The following is a 25026-nucleotide window of genomic DNA, read 5'->3' as shown; positions in this document are numbered from 1 at the left end:
TCATTGTGTGAAATACTAAAGACGAGCTGTTCCTTGTTAGAACTAGAACCATACAACTGGATGAGACTGGTTTTGCCACGATTTCAAAAAGCGACATGAAAAATAAAACCTTTGATTTAAGACGAGCGAATTGATTACTTTTTATTACTTATTTTAGCATGCTTGAAATAAAGCAAAAAGTACCAATGCATTTCCGTATTCCGACAATACATGCAGCTCTAATTAGCTACTGAATTCGACAAACGTTCACCGAAGCATTAACGCCAGTTCGAATTATCAATGCCTGTAATTAATAGAAAAACTAACATAGCGGAATATTCATTAAATCTTGAATAATATCGAACGGCTCTTTTTTTGCCTTATATCTTATATTTGATCTGAGAAATAGTTAACATACAGTTTGACTTTGATCTTCTCCCAGAGAAAATAAACATTTTTGCCATGTCCAGATCACTTCTGTTGAACACAGTTGGTCTTATTTTTCTTTTTGTTACCTCGTCAAAAGGTAAGATAATACACGAATTGTTCCTTTTCTCTACTAGAAACTCTAGATATATTCCGGGAAGTGAGACGGAGGATATCCTGCTTGACGACAAGAAGTCCGTGACTTGGTGCGCCGTCCGATGTCTGGGATCCTCTGACTGTTTAGCCATAGACATCTGTTACCTCCAAACCTCCACTCGATGCCGCATATGGAGTGTTCCACCGAAGGATAATTCCACCAACGAACCAATCTGCCGCCGTTTTAGAGAGCTAAGTGATACACATGTACGTTAGTTGCAATTGTTAAAATCAAACGACCGAAATAAGATTGGATTAAAATATTTTTTTATACTTATTTGCATAAAATTAGGAATTTCCTACTTTAAAATTGGGAATTCCAACATTAAAATTGAAGATTCTAACTGTAATCTCGGAAAATCTAACTTTGAAGTTTGCATTTCGGGAAATTTATCTTTAATACGCTTTCTTCCAACACTATTGTTTTATTAGATCTTTGATGTATTTCTTTACAGGAAAGCTCAACAACAAACAACTCAACACCACAACCTCTAGCTTCAACAACACAAACACAGAATCCATCGGCGAACCAAGATACAACGGTTCAAGAAACAACGTCAGCCGCCATCGGTAAGCCGTTGATGTGATGACGTCATCTTAGTTTTAACAATAATTATAGGTTTTTTTTACAGTTTTATAGGAAATTTGTTTTTGTCCTATTCTGAGTATTAGATACAGAACTTACAATCAGCCAAGAACTTGCATTTTTAGAGTGTATCAATGGCTGTTCTTGCCCTGTCATTACTGACCAATTTTCCACCGGAACGGAACTCTACTCTGGAGGCTCGACCACTTACGCCTGCAAACAAGGATATGATGGGAGAATATGGACCGTATGTCTCTTCGCATCTTTTCAAGAAAAAAAAATTAATCTTAACAAAATGAATCCCGTTAAACGATCCTAGTTAAGTGTAGTTGAAAAACTATGAAATGACATATACCCCCGTTTTGGCTCAGACTGAGTGAAAAATTTGTGACAGAAATTAAGGCTCTTATTCTAGGTCTAGTTTAATGGTATAATGAAATACTAAGTATCAGTAGCACTGAATTATTTTACAGAATTTATACTGCATTCAACGTTCATCTTTTTCTCAGATCATTCAGCGTAGAACAGATGGTTCGGTGAATTTTCATCAAAAGCTTTGGACGGATTACGAGAAGGGGTTTGGATCAACTTCGAACGAGTTCTGGATAGGTTATTTAAAATTTCGAGGAAAATATATTTTAAATAATGAATTTAGGGATATAATGCCGCAAAAAAACCTTTTTAAATTGATCACACTATATCATTTGATATTACGACTGAAAACTTTACCTAATGCAAAAATAAGATTCTATTATTTATAATTAATAAGGTCGATTTTATGGGCTTTACAAAACTGTTTCTTAAGTCACGTGACTTTTCTTCTCTTAATTACGTTGAATGAAAATAAGCGAAATAGAAGTTACTGTAACATGTTGAATATTTGATACAATAGTCATTGTCGTCAAGGAAACGTCAAATATATTTTCTCTGAAAATGGTCTTAAAATAAAAAACATGTAGCTAGGACTTGATTCCTGGTTTGTTTTTTTTTCGTTTTTTGTTTGTTTTTTTGGTTCAGTAGAAAATTTTTGTACTTCAGAACAAGATTCAATTTCAATCTTAGTTCCTAATTTTCTATTTCCCACACGAGAATAACAAACCAGTCTTTAACCATGCAGCAAAAAAGTCTTCTCGAGCCAATCTTTTTAACTGTAACATCCTGTAGGTTTGGGGGAAATTCACCGCTTGACGTCGCTAGGACTGACCGTGCTGTGGATACAGTTGGAGTTCTCTGACAACACCGTACAGTACGCCATGTACTCCAACTTTACCGTGGGAGGACCAGACTCTAATTACCGCCTGTACATAGGAGGGTACAGTGGAGACGCAGGTTAGATAGTAAATTCTTTGTTTCGGTTATAAAAATTATCAAAATACAAACATATTCATTCGAATTGTTGCTTTATTTTACTTTTTATCTTAACAAATCGTTTTTTAACACGCTCTTCTTGGAGTGACTTGCATTTAAGGTAACTCAATCCATACTCGTAAAATTCTCTGATGAAAGTTGAAAAACAGAACAGCTGATTTCAACTTAAAAGACTTAAATTTCGCCAATCATTAGAAAAAATATACATTTCATCACACATTTTGAGAAGTCAGATAAACATGAACTAGAGCATATTTTAGCATCAGAAAACCGTACTTTTTGTTGTAGGCAGAAACTTGTTTATCTTTTTTAATTTTATTGTCAACTGTGTTAGAAAACTAGTTGTTTGGATTAAAAAAATATAGCATTTAGACATACAACTGAGAGAAAAGTCAGAAATAGAATGATTTCCCCTTAGCAAGATAAAATGTATGAAAAATTGGAAATTTAGGATAACATTAAAATTGAACTTAACAGTATTTCTAATTACATCCATGTGATTATATTCACATAAAATAAATAAAACTATTCAAAGTTTTACAATAAAGTCTGACATCACAGAACACTGGATCTACTTTAATTCATCTAATCTCACAACAATTAGATTAGAGTAATTTATGTAAAAATGATTGGAACAAATTGATACGTTGTGCATTTATTGCATGATAGAAACGGAGATAGGAAGATTTATTCTCCCAAGGAAAATCATATTTCCAGAGGCAACGCCCGAGGGAAATAGGATTTTTCTGGCTGAATAAATCTTCCTATCTCCTTTACTATCATGCATTAAATTGGTTTTTTTTACTTTAGAATACGCCAGGTTCTAATAGTTTTTTTTAACTCTCGTGAAGCAAAAACATAGTGAATGGTTACTGATTTCTTTTATGTTAGTTTTCTGATATAAAAAGCAATTAAAATGTTGATATAAAAAGTAATTTAAATGTTGATATTATCAGAGACATAAATAAGTTTTTTATCCAATAAAATTTTAGAATTGATCATCCTCGGGACTTTCCATGCGCTTCAAATGAAAATTCACGTAACTTTCGAAGGCGTAGGATATGATGACGATGACAGAGAAATATGAAGTTTTATTACCCTGACACGAGATTGTCTAGAACCAATCAAATAACGCGTTTTATGTATATAAAATTATTATAATAAGGCACAATATAAAATAAGATATTTCAAGTACAATGTACTATAACAATCATATATAGAGAGGTTTGCACAAACTACAACTTAAAATTAGGTCTAAAGTAGATTCTTTTATTTTCTTCTATAATATTTTAGTATTGTACATGTATGGTTAAACAAGATGAATGCATATAATCAATACATCCTATATATATCTATCCTACATTACCAAATTGCTTTGTGTGGACAGCTTTGCCATAACACTTTCAAAGCCCAAAATCAGGACTTGTAGTTTACTTTGTATAGAGTGATGCACAGATAGAAAAAAATTCTAATTAATTTTCGAATACTCGATATACTAGAATTCCGATATATTTCATTTTATCAAATAAAATATAAAACATGATTATATTTTATTTGATAAAATGAAATATATCGGAAAGGACAATTAGAACTCTTTTTTCGAATATTCTTGTATGGATAAATGAATGCTTTCATGATCACATATCCATTACGGGGATACACCGGTTGTCTTGCTTAACTAGCTATCAAGCTCAAAGTGCATGACATACAGCAAGTCTAGCATATAATGACTATTCAAGCCTTTAAAGGTGCATAGCCACGATTTTGGTTTAAAATAATTTTTCCGATTTTAATGTTTACAATGATTCAGTAACTAAAGACATTTTATCAGTCGTTGAGATATAAGCGAGTTACATTGCTTGCAATTATTTGCTATGTAAACAAAGATTTGTTTACATTTTGAATGTTGAAGTGAAAATTCCAATTTTAGACCTAAAATGAATGTGTTAAACGTTAGGAACTGTTTATTTATGCTTAAAGGGGCATGGTCACGATTTTGGTTAAAAATTATATTTCCGATTTTAGTGTTTACAATGCTTAAGTAAGGAGTTTTTAATTTAGTAAACATAATTTAACAATTGTTTCCAACAATTTAAAATAGAAAAAGTTAATACTATATTCCTTTATTTTTAAGAAATATTTAGAATATAATCCTTCAAGAATGAGGTCACGGCGAACAGTCAAACTTAGTATTCTGTCAACAATAAACCATACTTTGTTGAAAGTAATATTTCCATAAGTTGTGCTTAAAACCAAATATTATTGAAACTTAAAATTATGAATTGTCATGATATTCTATGTACCAAATAATGACGGGATATATAAATTTGGTGAACAGATATCAGTAACCAAAGTAACGTCCTTAAAATTGACTGAATAAACAACGTCATCTGACATTTAGGGATTTTCTTACTGTAAACAAAGAGACATGCGGTTAAAAATAAGAAAACTTAGAGGATCGAACAAACTTATGATTTTTGAACAAATGTGAATAAATTAGACGTCAAGTGATATAGTGACGATTTAAATTGTATGGTGAAGAGCACAAAAGACTAAGGGTGGTATAAAGATTGGCAATTTCTATTAATACCTGTGCGTAAATCTAAATCATCTTGACGTCGTGTTTTCAATGTTACCGTGCGCCGTGGTGACAAAAATGTTGATTTTAAAATAACTAAATAACCTTTTCATCAAATGGAATGAAACTTCGTATATCAATAAAATATGTGTTGTTGCATAATTTAATCTGTTAATTATGACTTTTATAAAAATTTATGATAGACAGCCCAATTGTCTTCGTATTTTTGGATTGACCCTCGTATTGAACCTATGTAAACAAAAACAGGGAACGAGCCTTGTTTACATGACAAAGAATTGTGAGCCCTGTACCTTGCTTATAATCTACAACTGAATTTCAAATTTCATGTTGTCATTAGAAATGCATTCCTGAAGCATTGTAAATAATAAAAACAGAAAAATAGAATTTGACAAAAATTGTGACCATGCCCCTTTAACCGTTAGCGAAACTAACTATATAGTTTCGACGATGTATTTAGAGCTTTTTAATTGTTTGTAGTACATTTTGAGACGCTGAAGGTCCTTCTATTTTTCAGGAGACAAAATGATAAATATTGACCCCGAAGTCAATCTGAACGGCATGATGTTTACGACATCAGATAACGACAACGATCTGTATTCCGGCGGGAACTGTGCCGTCTATTACAATGGCGCCTGGTGGCACAATTACTGCACGTTGTCCAATCTGAACGGGTGGTATACCGACGCCAATTTTGCTTGGGGGAATCATGCCACTAAGTTAACCAAAACTTTGATGTTGATTAGAGCTCCATGACAATTTTGAATTTAGAACTACAAACCATTTTATGATACATCTTTAAAACTTTAATTTTATCGTTAACTTGTGGAGATTCTTTGATCATTTACAAAATATTAGGGGTCATTTTTTTCAGAGCTTTGTGGCTATGTGATTTCGCAGATTTCCTTGTATATTTATATATAGAATAAATACAGTATTTCATGATTTTTTGAGTTGTTAGTTCGTGAAAAAGAGGTAACAACTAGATTGAAAAATTCAACCACCACCTACATCTAATGACTCTACAGAAATTGTTCTATTAAAAATCACTACAATTCACTGAGATGGAAAACTTAATCCTTCACTTCCAAGGACCAGGGTTGTTCGGCTTTCAATACTTGAGCCAGTCTCATATCTCGGTGCCATAAAACTTGGACAAGCTCATTTTTATGGAAGGGAATTGCCGCCAAAATTCTATGTATCTTGCTTTTATTCTTATTATGCTTACTTCTTTATTCTTCATTACATTTTCACTTGCATGTCACTTTATTGTTTTCATATTCATGCTTATCCAATTTCACTTTGATTCTCTTTGATCCTTCATTGTTTGCTTAATTCTATGTGGCAACATTCTCTTCTTATTCGTGTAAATTCTTTCTTCTATCTCTGTTACAAACGTGAATTCAAACAAGCAAACCATAAAGCACTTTCAATAAAGACGAATACAAGTTGCATGAATTTAATGCTGCATTATGACGCCAGGCGGCAGTGTGTGCGCTACAATTGCTGCTCCCGAAAATTTATTAAAACGAAACTAACAAATGGCATAAATTTAATAAATTCGTGAAAACATCTCAAATTAAGGGCTTAGTATAGGAATATGAAATACATGTTAATATAATTAACTTTTAACAAGCCACGATATACGCAGACTTAAAAAGATACGGAGTTTTTTTTGTGTACATGTAAAATGCCTCCGCGCGGTTCTAAAAAAAATCAGAGGGGGGGGGTATCTGAGAGATAATTTTGTATTAATGTTTTTGTTACATTAAAAGTTTATAATTTATCAATCTAAACTTAACTATAACAGTTTATGTAACAGTTAAGTTTAAATTGATAAATATTTAAACTTTTAATGTAACATTTTTATTGGTTGATTAAATAAGGGTGAATTTTCCATTGGGGGTGGATCTGATCTCATTCTATATCCGCAATGCAAAGTTGTACCGTATATATATGCAGTAACAAATTATTTGCAAATTATTTGCAGGAACGCTTAATTTTTAGAAGAAGAACATGTCACAAGTACTTGTCGACAGGACTTTATTTTCATTTGAGGTGAAAAGAGGTGGGGTGATGCACGGTTCTGTCCACAGGTACCCGCGGAATATGTAGATGAAATAGAAATAAATTTAAACCAAATTTAAAGATGTTTTTGAAAAACAATAAAAGGACTGGGGTACGAAATAATTAGAAGTAGCTTTTCTTGTACTCCAGTACGTGTGAAAATTATCACTTGCATGAATCACTATGTACCTCTCGTTAGGCTACAGTACTGTGTATCCCTGATAAAATGCGATGAATTAATATCCGCGTGAAATTCCGGGTTAAAAAACATAAAACTGCAGGTTTTAAAATCTCACTTATTTTATTTTCTAAAAGTTTTGAACTTGTGATATGAAAACTAAGTTTGGTGCACGCGATTTTATATTCTTGCGATTCGGCACAGAACGGTGGAGTCGCAGAAGTAAACGCGGTAAAATTAACGAATCTAAATTATCAGTGAATTAATTACACAATGAGTATACGAAAACAAACCAGACAGAGAGATTAAAATACGGTATGTGATATGACTGTTTATGCGTTTTGGTTTAAAATCTAAATCAAATCTAAATAAAAATTCTTATATAAAGTTCTAAATAAAATATTTTTTTTCTTCCAAAATACAAAACAGTAATAATGTATGCTTCTTATTTACACAGATTTTTGAAGTGATAAAAATGTGTATGTATCACTCACAACCGTGCTTATTGTAGGTTTGTTTATTTTAATAAAAATCATGTACATGTAACTGAATGTCCATGTTTAGATTTGAAGGTGTTTCGGCTATGATACATGTAACTTAGAGACATGAACCTCATACATGTCGTCCTGATTAAATGAATAGTTGAATTGACCGACTTCCATATCAAGCTTGCGATGATGATAATTATGATACGGGTGCTAATTATGAGTGTAAGATTATATCGTCTCATAAATATAACTGATGGGCAGACTTAGAATTTTATTTTATTTTAGGAGGGGGGTCCAGTCACCCCACCACCCTTGAATATTCAAACTTTTTTAAATTCACATATGAAGTAAACCTACTGAAAATAGAACTCGACCTACCCCCCCCCCCCCTCCCCGGCAAACAAAATTATAAATTATCCCTTAGTACATTAACCTCCCCTCCATTTCTTGATCTGAACATATAAACATTGGAGCGAAATGCCATGGTGCGAAACATCCCACATTTAGCTAGCTGCTAGCTACGTTGGTTTTTTTCGGGGAGCAGCGATTGTAGCGCGCACACTGCCGCCTGGCGTCATAATGCAGCAATAAATTCATGCAACATGTATTCGTCTTTATTGAAAGTGCTTTATGGTTTGCGTGTTTGAATTCACGTTTGTAACAGAGATAGAAGAAAGAATTTACACAAATAATAAGAGAATGTTGCAACATAGAATTAAGCAAACAATGAAGGATCAAAGAGAATCAAAGTGAAATTGGATAAGCATGAATATGAAAACAATAAAGTGACATGCAAGTCTAAATGTAATGAAGAATAAAGAAGTAAGCATAATAAGAATAAAAGCAAGATACATAGAATTTTGGCGGTAATTCCCTTCCATACATTTTCAGTCTCACTTTTTTCTACTATATGTTCCTTAAGAGTAAGACAATGACATAAGTTTTTGCCGCATTTACCGGTCCCCACAGCGGGATATTGAGACAATACCATTACGTACGTGAACTGAACGGAAACATGACGCGAAACAATAGCAACTTCTATCGATCATATCTACCATTACATAAAGCTACTTGATTTAAATGTAATAATAAAACAATCTCAGTAACATTTACCTTAACACCAGGAAACTTTTATCTTCATGAAGCTAGATGTCTTCTTAGAGTACATACATGTAAATTTACATCATAGCTTTACAGAAACAGCCAGACTGAAATCCACACGCCCCGTTTATCGATTGGTCGAAATCTACAGCGACCTGAGAAATGAGAAAGATCACGGACTGCACGAAATAATCATGATGGTGTCAAACTCAAAATCTCACGGGTGACAATTTGGCTGTTTCTTTGCAAACGTACTGGTTTACATTAACAGTAATTTAGTGAATTTTACTAACTTTTTACAATCAATTTGATAATTTGTTAAAAGAAAGATGTAAATACACAGTATAACAATAAAATGCTTTATTTGATTATTCATGCGGGGTATAAAGGCAGGGATCATTGCAGAATTTTTTTTTTACATCTGCAATGTCGCCACCTTTATATCCCTCATTTTTAAATTTCGACCAATCAATTAACGGGGCGTGTAGATTTCAGTCTGGCTGTTTCTAGATTGTTTTATACGCCAGTTTGAGCTGCACTTAAAAAGAACATATTATATATTGAAAACATTATTAATATGGGTGAGCACATTAATAAGAAAACAAATTCAACTTGGATGTAAAAAAAAAAAAAAAAAAAAGGACAAAAGCAAGGGCACTTGCTGGTCCTACAGATATAGGCTGATACTATTGATACATGTATCCAAGCTTTAGAGTATTTTGTAAGCATAAAGGATTGTAAGTTATGTAATAATATTATGAATGGTTGATCAAAAAGTGGTCGAAATGGTGAGTGTATTTGTAAACTAACCAGTATTGTAGATTATTGAATTTCCAACATATATTCACTATATAGCTACGACTCTGGACTCACAACGGAACAAAGAAAGTTATAGTTATTTTCTAAGATATATTTTCAGTCGGTGGGGTTACATTGAGTTGGTCGATTAGCATAGTGAAAAACAAACGTAAGGATGTATTTTTAAGTTGGTTAGGAAAACACAGAAATAGCGACCATTGAAAATTAAATAAATAAAAAATAACATCATCCCGGATAACGTACATACTATTTTCTTAACTACTCTCCATACCCATGGGCCACCAAAGAGAATATATTGTGTTCCTGTAGTACTTGCATGTTATATATACGTTTGTTATAAAAATAAGTGGGGATAGGAAGAATGATTACCATAGCATAAAACAAATCAAAAAGCAGATTTTTAAAAAATTGTTTCAATATACTTGTTTGAAAGGCTGAGTTGAAAAATTAGACTAAATGGTGTTTTGACGTGTGTAACACGTGTACAACCCGAAAAAAATGAACAACGTTTTTTATTGGCTGCCGAAAATTATTGTGACGTCACAATGACTTTATACGTCACGTTTGTTGTGGATACATTTCATACCCGCAAGAAGTTCACTACTGCAATTTGAGGAAAGTTTTAGATTTTGAAGTCGAAGAAAATGACATCAACATCGAATAAGAGGGTAACAAATCATACAATATTTTTTCTTACTATTTTGAATCGTTAACTTTGTTTGATTTTTTTTTAGTAAAATTAGAAATCATCTTATTTGCCAACTATTTATTGCAAATGCAGGCAAATACGTTACACAAGCTAACGGCGATATGAAGTGCAATTGCTCTTCTTGCATATGTTCAAGAGCGCTTTATGGACTGTTTTAGCACTATACTCATTTAAAAAAACACAAACATATGATTATAGACGAACAAAAGTTATAGTTCTATGTAGCAGCTACGAGATATTCTCCATGAATGACATACTAATATGCGTTAACAGAAAATTGCAGTTAGCGTAAGATACCATTTATCACTATATTAACTTCAATGATAATATGATTGAATTCTTGTTTATGTTGGATTCAAAGAGGGCATCTTTCTTTAAATTACTGGAGAATGAACAATTTTTCTAATAGACGTTAAAGAATAATGGTATAAAAATATAGAAAAAATAAATTTTCTAGTTATTGATTTGATTAATACAGTTACGCTCTCCTTTCAAACAAAATATGCAGACGTTAATATCTTATCTTATTTCAGAGTATAGATGATTTAGACCTTGAAGAGTGTTGCCGCTCAATCAAGAGGTTGGCGGTATCCCTTCGCGGAGAGGGTGCGACTGGAGCCGGGGACAAGGTTAGGAAATTTACAGTACTGTCATTGTGTAAAGGTATTTACAGTCCTGTCATTGTGTAAGGGTATTTACAGTACTGTCATTGTGTTCAATGTCACATGTCAATGATGCTTTACAGTTTGAATCTAAGGTGTGGTGCAGTATTAGATTAAGGAGACAGAGTAGATAATGAATTACCAACCAGATTTAAGAATATCAATGCAAATGCAAATCATCCACCCATTTACCATTTAATGTATTCAGAAAGAAAGGAACCTAAATGCTTCAGCTTTGATATTTCATTATTTCACTAGTATACAGTGATTTCTTTTTCAAAAGAGTTTAAATATTCTAATTTGGTCATGATTATAGCACCCCTTTAAAACAACAGATTGATATGTTTATACTGCTTTTACTAAGTATCTTCGTCAAATTTCTACTGAGTAACAATGGGTATAACATGTAAAAACTTTTCATCGATAATATATTTTTTTAATAGAACACACCTTCGTGTCCAAAAGTAAAGAAGAAACCATGGCGCGTACAGGTACATATATTATTTATACATTGTTTTAAAAATGCAGGTCATTTGGACTACATTCTAATTATTTTCGGAGTAAGAATTATTTTGATGAAACGGTATATTTTTGTTTACTATTGAAATTTTAGGTTTCAGTGTTCTTGGTGTTGAGTTTAGCTCTGTAACATTACGGATCTTTTTTACTGTCGCTAAATTCAATAAATAATCAATATTTGCATTTTCATGGTCAATCCTGAATAAATTGAGTGTTTGTTTGTTGATAGATGCAGCCAAAACTGTCACCGAAAACCAAACCAGATCAGAAGATTTGCTCCCCTTTGAAGGTTGGTTTGTATTTTATTACATGTATCATTTTCTTACAACTCCTCTGAATTTCACAATCTTTCTCAGGAGGTTGCTTTTACTTTTTATATTTCATTCCATTTCTTTCAGAATTTAGAAGATCAAATTTCGTTGATGCTAAAATCCATCAGATACTCTGTAAGTTATAAAACGTGTCCTTTTAATTTTAAAATATTTTACAAACATATGTTGCTTTCGTTTTGCATTAAATAAATTAAAATAATAATTTAAAAAATCGCACAGATTCCAAGCATCACAGGAAAAGAGGCGACAGATCCTGTAGATGTGAGCGGAAATTCACTCCAAATCAAAAAGAACAAAAGGCACGCCAGACAATCAAGGAGAAAACCTTATCAAAAATCAAGACCCGACAATGCTCAGGACAAAGATCCAGCAAAAGATGTATGTAGATTTCCAATACAGTAAAACTTTTTTTTTTATTTCGCGCGATCACTTTATTTTGCGAAATATTTTCCGTAGAAAAACTGGTTCGCAACCAAGAGATTGTATTGAACCCCGAAATTACCAGAAACATTTGAGAACTGATTCACGGCGAGAAATATTTGCGACGACAAAACTCGATATTCCAAACCTCAGAAAAATTATCCACACGCGAATTAAAGTTGGTTGCTATATATAACACCAAATCTACTTACGATTTCTTTCTTTATATAAAATTTCATCTATAGCTGTGGTTCATGTACAGAGAAATTATATGATATTTTTCATTATACAGAATCCTATGATAACCCCTTCTGTGAACGGTCCAGTCAACAAAAAACAGAGGCAGGGTACCAGCGGCAAACAGGTACGTAATGTCACCATCGTGTACACGCGAGCGAGTGGTGCATGTGAACTTTATTATGCACTGTTCTTTCGCATGTTATTTTGATGTTTAATTTTAAACAGATACCGCCGACATTAGTGCCCAAAGCCATAATCACAGCGCCTGATGCTTCAGAATTTGCACTGCCAACTAAAGACAAGGAGACCACCGATAAAGCAGTATGCACCTACTTCTATCACTTGTCAACTTGTATTTCTTTCCTATTATTGGTTTACACTGGTATGCTTATTTTAAGGCCCAATTATAAATCAACGTCAATTTGATAAAATTGATAAATTCGTGTACATATATATATATATATATATATATATATATATATATATATATATATATATATATATATATATATATATATATATATATATATATATATATATATATATAATATGTACTACATATTCATTTCAAATACAGCTTGTACCAGTTATAATCTTATCATAAATTGAATTTTATTTTATTTCGTCTCTCTTTTTTATTTCAGAGTTATCGAAAACGAAAGCAGAAGATATGTAATATCCCAAACAAGAAAAGGAAAGTCAACAAATCCGAAGATGGAGTTATTAAAGACTTGATCAGAAAATTTGCTCAGCTAGCAATCTAAAATATCCATCCCGTTTGTTTTTCGCATTTAAATATTGTAAATACATGTAATATCATATTGTAATTGTTCGTTGTTAAAATTATAAATGTGGATGCGTTTCTATGAATTGTTGCATGTCTTACATGCATTTATCAGCATACATGTGTTCTGTTTTATTTGAAATAAGAAAGTCCTAGGCATGAAAAACTGTCGAAAAACAAAAATTATAAATGGTCATCTACATTTTAAATGACAGCAGTTTATCATGATCCATCTCCAATAAAATGAAAATAATGGTTCAAGTATGCAGTGTCGGAAGATAAATATGAAAGCACATGCTCAAAGTGCTTCAATGTAGGTACATGTATTGTATAAAGTATGAACACGGTGTTAGAATATAATCATTTTCTACATTTAAATGTGATTTCCACAACCCTATTTAGGTACTATACGCACTTCATAATCATTGTAGCACAAAATTATTCATCAACAAATGCCACAAGAAACTGATATAAATGGAATCCCGAAAAAATGGAATCATGCAATGATTTTGTTGATGATAAAGAAGATTATCATTTTGTGATAGAACTTGAAAACTAAAACATTTGATGTGAAAATGTTTCACATTAGAATTTATTGATATTGTTGTGTTTTTTTTTAACGGATCAGCTGTGTTCTAATCAAAAGGTTCTAAAGACGCATTGGGGATGACACCAATTTTTACAAAATACAACTGAAATTTAACTAATTTCAGTTATATGAAAACATGGTTTACACATGATCATTAACATGATATAAAGAATTTTAGAAAAACAAAGCGGTTGTTCAAAAAAGTTAGTAGAAATATTCTTAATGACTATTTGCATGAAAAAGAAAGGCTGTATCATAAGAAGAAACTAAAACAATTCAATGCCTTGAGTAGAAATTAAGAAAACCCCTTTTAAGGTCAGACGACACGTTCCTCGAGGACATTTTTGTATCTCCTCGTAATAAAGAGTTCCAATAAAGTTATTATTATTTATAATCATTTTGTATTGATTAAAATTTTATTTTTCAATGTATGCATGCCTAGATGACCGAGTGGTTAGAAAGGTGGCCGCTCACTGCTAAGTGAGTTCAAGTCCAGGCCTAGGTGGAGCTCCATATATATTTATCTATGTATGTATATACATGCCAAACATTTTTATGTCAGCAATTTAAGTGTATTTTCAACAAGATTATATTGCAAAATGCATACTCTAGTATCTTGCAGAAATGCCTGGTAAGGTATCCTAATAATTTTTTGCAAGAAAGCTTGTCAAAGTAGTAGCGAATCAATAACAAATTCCTGGAAAAAAGTTATATAAAATTGAGGAACGTGTCGTCTGACCTTAAATCAAAGATAAACAAACCCTAAAGATCTATGACTCATAAATAGGCAAACAAAGGTGTAATGCAGATCTGAACGATCTTTTTACTCTTTTAAAAGGAATGCTGTAACACGAATTTTGATAAACGAGAAGAATAAGAAAAAACAGGTTAGGCTACTATATATACTGTGGTTTCATCAATATTCGTTGAATACCAATTTTCGTGGATTTCGTTGTTAAGTTGATCCACGAAATTAGATATTCATTGAAGTTCAATTTCAACTAACATTTTGTATTGATAGGATCATTGGCCACGAAATTACGTATCATCGAAACTGTGGTTTTTAGAAAATCCACGAAAATTGATACCCACGAAAATTAATCAAACCACAGAACAATCTTTGAATTTTATAATTAAAACTGTTAGATTTATTTATAAACACTGTTCAAAACATTGAGTGACGTTTTTTTTAAATCCAATATACTGTAAATACATTGTCTACATTTTTAAATGACCTCATAATCTGCACGTTTGAGCCTTTTTCTGTCCTTCAATTATTTCGTTATTGATCGAAATTTTAGCAACATTGATTGCACGTACTGCAATTTGTTGTAGTCCGCCAAATGAAAAGTCTTCTATGAAACATATTAATTGCACTAGCAATAATTTACATGTACGTCCCTTTTTAAATTCATATGGATGATTAAGAGAGATTAGGAGAGAAATAAAATGCTTTCTTTCGTTGTTAACACTTTGTTTTAAAGATAACAATTATTGCAAAAAATATGTATTTTTATCTGATAAACAACCAACATTCTGATTTGATTTTTTAATTAGTTTTAATGAATTCAGATGAAAAAATCCTTGATCGATGTGGGCTTTTTAAAAACTCTTTGAAAATATTAATCGCACGTACAAAGTAAAGTTACAACAAAGAGAAAATGAATCTATATAAAGAATATTAAAATAAAGGGACGAAGCGCCGATAGCCTATCAGATTTTCATCAAAAGAGAAACCAAAAAGGCGAAAATTTCATCATAATTTGATTGACTTTGATTGATGAATCTTCCTTTTTTATGTTTCATCTTTAAACTTGAGATTTGAAACACTTCTCTTGTAGCTGTAGCTCTCAGAGAATAAACATGTCTTACATGTTTAGACCCCTTCTGTTGAACGCAGCCATAACACTTTCCCTATTCTGTCCTTTCTTGCAAGGTAGAACTACACAAGAATTGTTCTTTTTCTCCACTAGAAACTCTAGATATATTCCAGGAAGTGAGACGGAGGATATCCTGCTTGACGACAAGAAGTCCGTGACTTGGTGCGCCGTCCGATGTCTGGGATCCCCCAGCTGTCTGGCCATGGACGTCTGTTACCTCCACACCTCCACTCGATGCCGGATGTGGAGTGCTCCACCGGGAGAGGATTCCACCAACAAGCCGAACTGTCGCCGCTTCTTAGAGGTAAGATTGATCTAACGTTATAGCTTATACATGCAATTATGTGAAACGTTACTTGTAATCAAGTGACCAATAAAAAAAAGGTTTATATACATACATAAATTTCAGTGAAATAAAATCTTTGTAGAAGACGAAATTTGATACTTTTATACCACGGAAGCCTTCTGTTCTTGTACCGAAATAACGCGATATGAGTGTAGTTGTTGTTGTTGTAAGATGAAAGTGTGCTCTACATTACAAAATAGGACAACTGAATAATTTACACTCATTCTAGAAAAATTTCCGTTCCTAATCGAAGACAAAATTATCAAAATCCTATCCGAAAACACCAAAAATATTGAAATGAATGCATCGCTTTCATTATCTTTGATGTAATTTTCTTACAGGAAAGCTCAACAACAAACAATGCAACACCGCAACCTCTAGCTGAAACATCACAAACACAGAATCCACCAGCGGACCAAGATACAACGGCTCAAGAAACAACTTCAGCCGCCATCGGTAAACCGGAACTATGATGAATTAATATTACGTATAAAACCATACAGTTTTAATAAGAAAGCAAATATTTTGTCTTTTATATTATTAAATGATATAAAATACACAACTTTATATCAGGAATACATGTATGTTTTTAGAGTGTACAAACGGCTGTTCTTGCTCTGCCATTACTGACCAATTTTCCGCGGGAAAGCAACTTTACACTGTCACTCTAAACGGAGACTTGACCACTTACGCCTGCAAACAAGGAGCTGATGGGAGAATTTGGACCGTAAGTTTTATATACAATTTATTTTTTATTTTATAAGCAATTTATTTGGAATCTTTTCGAAAAAAAATATTACATAATAATCACATCTACATGTATACAAAACAAATCACAATTAATGATCCTATGTAGGTGTAGCTTAACAATTGGGGATCTTTTTGTGGAAACTGCAAGGTGGTGGCTCAATCTGAGTAAAACAAAAATAAATAAGATAAGGTGTGAGTGGTAGGGGTTTTGACTCTATGGTAGGATCATATAGTGCTAATGTCCATTTATATGATGTATACAAATTTCCCTTTCTTCTGCTGATACTGCATTGAAATCAATTGCATATTTAGAAAGATTAAAAAGTGCTTTAACAAAATTATATTTTATTTTACATCTACCATGCATAATTTCCTCTTTTTCTTACGGAAAAATATGGTCAATTCATAGCTCTATAGAAACAGCCAAACTGAAATTTACACGCCCCATTTATCGATTGGTCGAAATCTACAGCGGCTGAAAGTGACAGGACTGAAATTGACACGCCCTGTTTATCGATTTGTCTGAATCTACAGCGACCTAAGTAAACTCACGGACTGCACGAAATAATCATGATGATGCCAGACTCAAAGTCTCACAAGAGACGATTTGGCTGTTTCTTTTAGCTAACGTACATTAACAGTAATTTAGTGAATTTTACTAACTTTTCATAATCAATTTATTAATTAGTGAAAGAAAGATTTTAATATTAACAATAAAATGATTTCTTTGATGATTCATGCGGTTATGAAGGTAGCGATCATTGCAGGAAAAATTAACATAACCCGCTTACGCGGGTTATGTATTTTTCCTGCAATGTCGCTACCTTCATATCCCGAATGAATAACCAAAGAAAGCATTTTATTGTTTAAGTAAATTTCATATCCCCTAGGGTAAGTCTTGATTTTTGTTTTTCTTTTGTTCGAATATGCTGAGCTAGGACTGAGTTCTGTTCTTTAAATATGCTAACATTAGAATGTATGCAAATTAGGTGAGAAAATAAGGCATTCTACCAATTTTTAAATGGCCTGGGGGAAGAATATCTAGTTGGCTTGTTGGAGTGGAGGTTAGGTAATCCATGTTCAAAAGGCATTTTTGTTCTTTTGTTAACAAATTTAAGTGCATTTTTAGAATCAGCATAAAGCTCTTTTCATGATATTCATCTTTAATGAAAGACTATAAAAGCAGGCACTGAACAAAATGGGGATGAGAAAAAATTATTTTAAATATGACATGCATTCGTGCACCTTTTTATATCTAGTCATGCACTCTTTTTATTTTAAAGTTTTTCACCAAAATTACAGTTTTCAGTCCAGAATTAGTTGTGGCAAGATTTTAGGTTGGGAAGGGGTATTACCATATTTTAATGTTTTCGGCCCCTTTTGCTAAGGTTTCGACTCTGGGATGAAGCTTGATTAAATGCAACTGAGATTCCTTTGAATATCCTATGGTACTCAGACTTTTAAGGCATGTGACCTCTTGTTCTCATTTCGTTAGATCATTCAGCGCAGAACAGATGGTTCGGTGAATTTTCATGGAAAACTTTGGATGGATTACGAGAAGGGGTTTGGATCGATTTCCAACGAGTTCTGGATAGGTATTCAAACATCAGTTACTCTTAAACAAGAAATTTATAATAAATATGATAATATAATATAATAATAATAATATAATAATAAAAATAATGGTCCTACAATCAAAATACTCGTGTTAAGAATCACCATAGAAAGCATTTAATTGGTTTATAATAATACACGTATAAGTCCGTAAAAGTTCTATCGCCAAGTTATCGACAAAGACTAGTTTCGGCTAAAGTATGAGTTCGGACTTCGGAATTTTTATTTTAGATCAAGATTCGCTGCATCAGACGTCTGCTAAGTATAAATAAATTGCTATCATGTTAAACATGAAAGTGTATGCTGGAATGATTACCCTGATTATTTATATACACGTAATTATTTTAAAGGGGTTTGAAAAATAGATATCAAATTTATTGTAACCCGTACATAGATTCCTATTTAGTTCAATTAAGCTGTAAGACAATTTTTGGGAGTTGATTTTAATCAACTCTCCTATGCAGTTACTCTGGCAAACCGAAAGTGAAACAGTGTTTGGACCTAAGCACAAATCCTCGCCGCTGACAAGACTTAGTTCTTGAAAATAATAGAAAAATTCGATGTAACGTATGCTGAAGCATTGTTTTTCAAGGAAACTTATCTATAAACACTTTGAAAATAGTCAGATTTTATATAATACGAACAATTTAGATATTTTTGAAGTCTCATGTGTTCCTACGCCAGAGTGTAAGACGTGTAAGACGCTCGGCTGTCTCCGTAAATCTGCGACAAGCAGAGAGGCTCTCTTGCTTGTCGGAGATTAACGGAAACAGCCGAGCGTCTGGTTGAACGAGACTAGAGTTCGATATCAATAGTGCTTAGATCCATACGATTTTTTAGAATTTTTTCGATAATAATACATAGTTTGAAATCTATCTTTAAATATTACACAACATGATTCATATGGGGTTTCTCGAAACTGTTGTCGGAAAAGTCTAAAAATTCATATAATAAAAAAATATAATAAAAAAGTGCGTAATTCAAATACAGACTAGAAACTAATTGCCATGCAAGATAAGTTGATTGTAAAATAAATGATAATCGATAAAATCAACTCCCCTCAGTACTTCAGTACTTTGATTTGAATGTAGCAGCTGTATCACAAATGAGATGATTTCACTATCCATTAACTCGGTAGTGTTTGTTGATAATGTCTTTTATAAAGATCGATCGATGTTCTTGTGTTGCTTTTTTTTTTTTTACTATTTTAGACTAATATCTATTTTCAATTGTAGTTGACTCTACAATAACGAGTCAATAATCAACTACTTCGAATTGCGAAAAAAAAATTGGCTCTATATTGAAAAAAGTCTTAAAGTTTGATGACAGACCGAAGATTTCAACCCTCTTAAATTGACATGGTAAATTTACATGTCTTGGACCCCCACCCGCCACTCCCGGGTAAAGTAAAATATCCCTTGATTCCAGGAAAAAATTCTGGATCCGCGCCTGCAGTTCGATAGTCGACAAAGCCCTTTTGATTTATCATTCACATAAACCTGAGCCAATCTTGGACTTTATTCCCTGTTTTGCTAATCTGTGGAAATAGTTTACAGCAGACAATTATGAAGATAATCTATTCATTCTGTTGCTCAAATTTTTTTCAAACATCCTCATGATACATCCACTGCGGTAAATAAAGTAAATGAATGTAGATTTCACATTTTATGCGATTAATGTTTTCCACAAGAAAAAAAATAATAATTATGCCTTACTTAATGCGATAGGTTTGGGTGAGATTCACCGCTTGACGTCGCTAGGACTGACCGTGCTGTGGATACAGTTGGAGTTCTCTGACAACACCGTACAGTACGCCATGTACTCCAACTTTACCGTGGGAGGACCAGACTCCAACTACCGACTGCACATCGGGGGGTACAGTGGAGACGCTGGTGAGGCATAGAAAATATATAACAGTTAAATGAGTTGCTTACTGATCCCTTTATCAGTAAGAATGCAAGTATCAGACAAAAAATAAAAATGTCAGTAGGAGGACTTATGCAATCTGGATATACATGTAACTACTCTTTCTCTTCGTAATCTAATAAAACCAGACTTGCATGTCTATACTTGTATATTGCAGCGTAAAGAAGCGAATTCATATGTTTAATTGTTTTTATTTATTTATTTTTTTTTACATGCATTAATGATAAGCATTTTCACATTTAAAGCCCAGTTTTCGCACTATCAAAGAGGCCGACTTAAGTTTTTTAATTGCGCGAGTTTTTGTGCATTCTAGTATATTTCGGTGTATTTATACATTTCATCAAATTGAATACAATGAACAAAATACTGATAAAATATTCATATATTTTATTGAATTTTTTTTTTACGATTTTCGGTTGTTCTGTAGTTGAGCAATGCCACTGTGCTTTTATGACGTTGTGAAGCTTTGTATGAGTACGTACAATAACATGTACATGTAAGGAAAAGTAAAAAGTGTACGCCTATAAAATTTTTACACACAGAATAATTATATCGTCAGGATTATTTTTTCTTAATTTTTGAATAAATCCATTTTACTAATAGACATTTATATTCAAATAAATGGATATAGCAAAATGTGGTGCATTTTGATATTTTGCGATGACCTCCCCCCCCCCCCCCCCAAAAAAAAAAGCAAAAAAAAAAAAAAAAAAAAAACAGACGGTAGAATTTGGTATTTTTTTTTATACGTGTGAGCTAAAAATGATATTACTAATCATATATTACAATTTGAGGAAAGTCGCTATTGTAGTATTTTGATTCTGCTTGTAAGTGCGGAAAATGACAATTACCTAGTATATTCCTATAAATGTAACTGTATTTTGAGAAGGCCCCTTAAAAGAACAAATGGTAGATTTTCTTGAAACTTTTCAAATATACTACAGTTGGTGTAAATTGCATATGGTTAAAAATAAAGAGTTTTGCTATTGTAATTTTTTACCCCAAAAAAAAACCAAAATCGGTCTCCTTAATTTAAGTGTCACGGATTCATTAACTGGTAATTAATCTCGTTTAGGTTGCGATAAATTGACTGTTTAAAGTTTAAATATTTAAGTTTCTCCCAAACCGAACATAATATTTATAACATCTTGACCAAGAGTCGTTTTAAATTCATTTACTCAATATTAGGTATCCAGTCATTTCAGACCTTTTAAAAAGTTTCTATAGATACGATAGTCATTGAAGAAAACAGTTGTTATTTTGGGTGTCTATATATATACTTCAAACCCTTAGATTTCATCGTAGACATATATCAAGCTTGTTGCCAAAGGGATATGGTAGTAGTTCTTTGCCTCTTGCTGCTTCCTAACAGTTTAGATTTTGATATAGATTCAATGTCGTATGATTTTCAGGGGACAATATAATTTTGCCGGACCCCGGAGTGAATTTGAACGGTATGATGTTTACGACAGTGGATAGGGACAACGACCTCTATAACGCGGACAACTGCGCCGTTAGCATCAAAGGGGCCTGGTGGTTCAACAACTGTGGGTATTCCAATCTGAATGGGATGTACTCCGACTCAAAGTTTGCATGGGGATTCAATGTTCTTAAGTTAACTAAAACTCTTATGTTAATTAGATCTCCGTGAGACTTTGAGGCTCTGAAAATCCACAAAAACTAATGTTGTATTTTCGTTTTTGTATAACGATATTGATACTATGGGAGGGTCATACCCATACACATCGTAACCCTACTTTACATATATTCTTTTGAGGGATAGTTCAGTAAGGATAGGAGTAGCTGTCCAACATTGCTTAATATCTTTTCGGAAATAAAGTCAATAGTATTTTTCCTGAGCAACTTCTCCCAACTGTTATTATAGAAACTAACTAGCATTGCCTCATACATGTAACTACTTCTTTTGGGTAGTGACAGTTTGTCTTACAATACAAACTGCTTTATTTTTTCAGCAGTTCAAAACTTTATTAAAGAGTCTGGAAGATTTAATAATTTTTTTCTTGTTTTTGCTATTTTTATACTGTATATCAACACTATTTACTATATATTCGCAAATACTTTTTAAACGCATATTTATGAATATTACCATTATAAAGTTAATAACTATAAGTATCATGTAATATAAAAATTATAATTGTGTATATTGTATGTATTATCATTAGGAGAGGAACACGTAAGTTGCAAGAACTTGTTTTCAATCCTCTTGTGTAATTACACAATAAAATATGTTCAGAACCCATGTAACTACTAAATAAAGCACATCAGAATACATGTAACTAAATTATTAAAAACAGTAATCAAATAATAATGAATCGTACACAGAGTTTTTATGTTGTGGTAAATATAACTAGCAGTCCAAGGGGAAAGCGGGTGGTTAAGCTGTAATTGCCGCCACAAGATGAATATGTTGCGTCTCTGGAATCGACTAATTTACATGGAAAATGAACGCATCATCAAGCGTGTGTTTCTTTGGGACCGTGAACAAAACAGTAGTTCTAATTGGAGCTCCCAAGTTAAAAATACTATGGAATCGTTAAACATAGAAAGTACTTGCATCAATTTTACACCCTGTAATTTACACTATGCAGAGGAAAAGTTACGTACAAATTTTGAAACCGAATGGCACAACGATATCCAAAGTATACCAAAACTTCGTACATATATCCTTTTTAAATCCAGCTACACAGTCGAAAAATACGTCACGCTAGATCTCCCAAAACCCATCAGATCAAAATTGGCAATGTTTAGATGCGGTGAACTCCCCCTGAGGATCGAAACAGGCCGCTACAGAGGAGAACCGGTGGAGGACAGAATATGTAGCTTATGTGATCTTAACGAAATCGAATCTGAAAAGCACTTTTTATTACGTTGTCCATTCTTTAATAACCAGAGAAGTCATTTATTTTATAAAATCGGATATGAGTTAACTGTAGTCAAAATAATATAAATGATAGTACTCTGTTCGTTGACCTAATATGTAACTACCCCCGCCAAATTGCTTATTTTATTAATGAATTATACAATTTAAGACAGAAACACTTGACAAAGCCATCTTGCTCCCAAAACATGAAAATTTTATTCACATTGTAACAGTTTGAAAGTGCCCGTTGGGCCGGGTGTATTGATGTTATATTTGTATAATGAATTTTGTAATTATGCTATATACACATGTCACTATAATAAATTATTTACTTATTTACTTATAACTAGAACTTCTTAGTTCACGTTTACTTCTATATCAATTCCACATCAAAAAAAAAAACAACAAATAAACAAACAAACAAACAAACAAAAAAGAAAGAAAGAAAAAGAAATAAATAAATAAAAACGGGCATACAAACACTTAATTATCATTTATAATAATAAGCCCAATCAGGTTTTCTGGATGACGTTTAAAAACGGTGCATTGTGAATTGGTGATTTTTCAATTAATTTTTTTAATAATTGTACATTTTAAAAGTTGTATAAAATATTTTTTTGAAGTTAAAATATCCATTCTCTATTTATCTTGTATCTACTATTGTTGCTATTCATTTTGCAATCTTTATCTCATAATCTATAATATCATTTTGATATATCAAATCATACATTGTTCGTATTTAAAATGTGTGTGAATTTTATGGAATCTTACGGTGTAATAGGTTTCAGAAATACGTGAATTACCAACATATATCTTGATCTTTTCAGCTTGAATTTCGTTTTACCATTAATCAGAATTTTTATTTAACATAAAAGATATACTGAGTATATCACATTGGTATATTGATCAACACAATCAAAACTGTTTCAATAGCAGTTTTTTATGAATTTCCAGTTCTATATGAAAATATAGCCATTTTAAAATTGATTACTAGTATCTAAATTAGTGTCTAATTCATTGTCCCCACATATACTTCCAATATTAGTAAGAAATATGTGAACATAGAAAGTCAAACGAATTCTATGTTGGAATATAAAGATTTGATCCAAGAACAAAGCTTAAAAAGCAAATTGGTCAATTTTATTACTGGAAACTAAAGTTCGAAGAAATGATTTTCAAAGAAATAAAACTCCCTTGTGACATCAGTACTCATCGTAGGAATTACCATTAAATACAAATTGAAAATCATGCATTGTCTTCTACGGGAATTTGAGTCGGACATAATCATGATTATTTCGTGCAGTCCGTGATTTTTCTTAGGTCGCTGTAGGTTTCGACCAATCTATAAACGCCAAACGGGGCGAGAAGATTGATGAATATGATGGCACCAATGCCCATTGCTTTAAACAAAAATTTATTTAGATATTTTAAGAAAATTTTCAGTTTTTAAATATTTTTATTCAAAAGATGTGTGAATCAGCAATGAATGATAAGAAATTGTAAAGTTCTGTAAATAACAATTACTAGTAAATCTATCATCTGGTTTTAAAAAATTCGTTCTTAGCATTGTATATCAATTATCATAAAATAATTTCATATTTTTAACGCTT

General features: G+C 32.3%; 2 protein-coding genes across 3 annotated transcripts; both read left to right on the top strand.

The window, feature by feature from the left end:
* Nucleotides 1-273: 273 nt before the first annotated feature.
* On the top strand, nt 274-23354 carry LOC105347633 (ficolin-2). 2 transcript variants are annotated; one of them, XM_066066227.1, is made up of 6 exons: nt 274-768; nt 1017-1131; nt 1273-1394; nt 1657-1756; nt 20337-20501; nt 21948-23354. In XM_066066227.1, exons 1-6 carry the CDS (start codon nt 442-444, stop codon nt 22184-22186), a joined length of 1068 nt encoding a protein of 355 aa, XP_065922299.1. In that variant the 5' UTR covers nt 274-441; the 3' UTR covers nt 22187-23354. The 2 variants fall into 2 exon arrangements, with proteins under 2 accessions (XP_065922299.1, XP_034313707.2); XM_034457816.2 differs by lacking the exons at nt 20337-20501; nt 21948-23354 and adding exons at nt 2312-2476; nt 5629-6273 and having other exon boundaries at nt 278-768.
* LOC117684688 (uncharacterized) lies at nt 10318-13547 on the top strand. Its single transcript, XM_034457812.2, has 9 exons — nt 10318-10432; nt 11007-11102; nt 11579-11626; nt 11884-11943; nt 12053-12100; nt 12206-12364; nt 12699-12770; nt 12872-12967; nt 13291-13547. Exons 1-9 carry the CDS (start codon nt 10409-10411, stop codon nt 13408-13410), a joined length of 723 nt encoding a protein of 240 aa, XP_034313703.2. The 5' UTR covers nt 10318-10408; the 3' UTR covers nt 13411-13547.
* Nucleotides 23355-25026: the final 1672 nt, after the last annotated feature.

This window comes from Magallana gigas, chromosome 7, assembly GCF_963853765.1.
Source record: "Magallana gigas chromosome 7, xbMagGiga1.1, whole genome shotgun sequence".
In the NCBI taxonomy this organism is placed as follows: Eukaryota; Metazoa; Mollusca; class Bivalvia; order Ostreida; family Ostreidae; genus Magallana; species Magallana gigas.
This window is presented reverse-complemented; position numbering and strand designations above follow the sequence as displayed.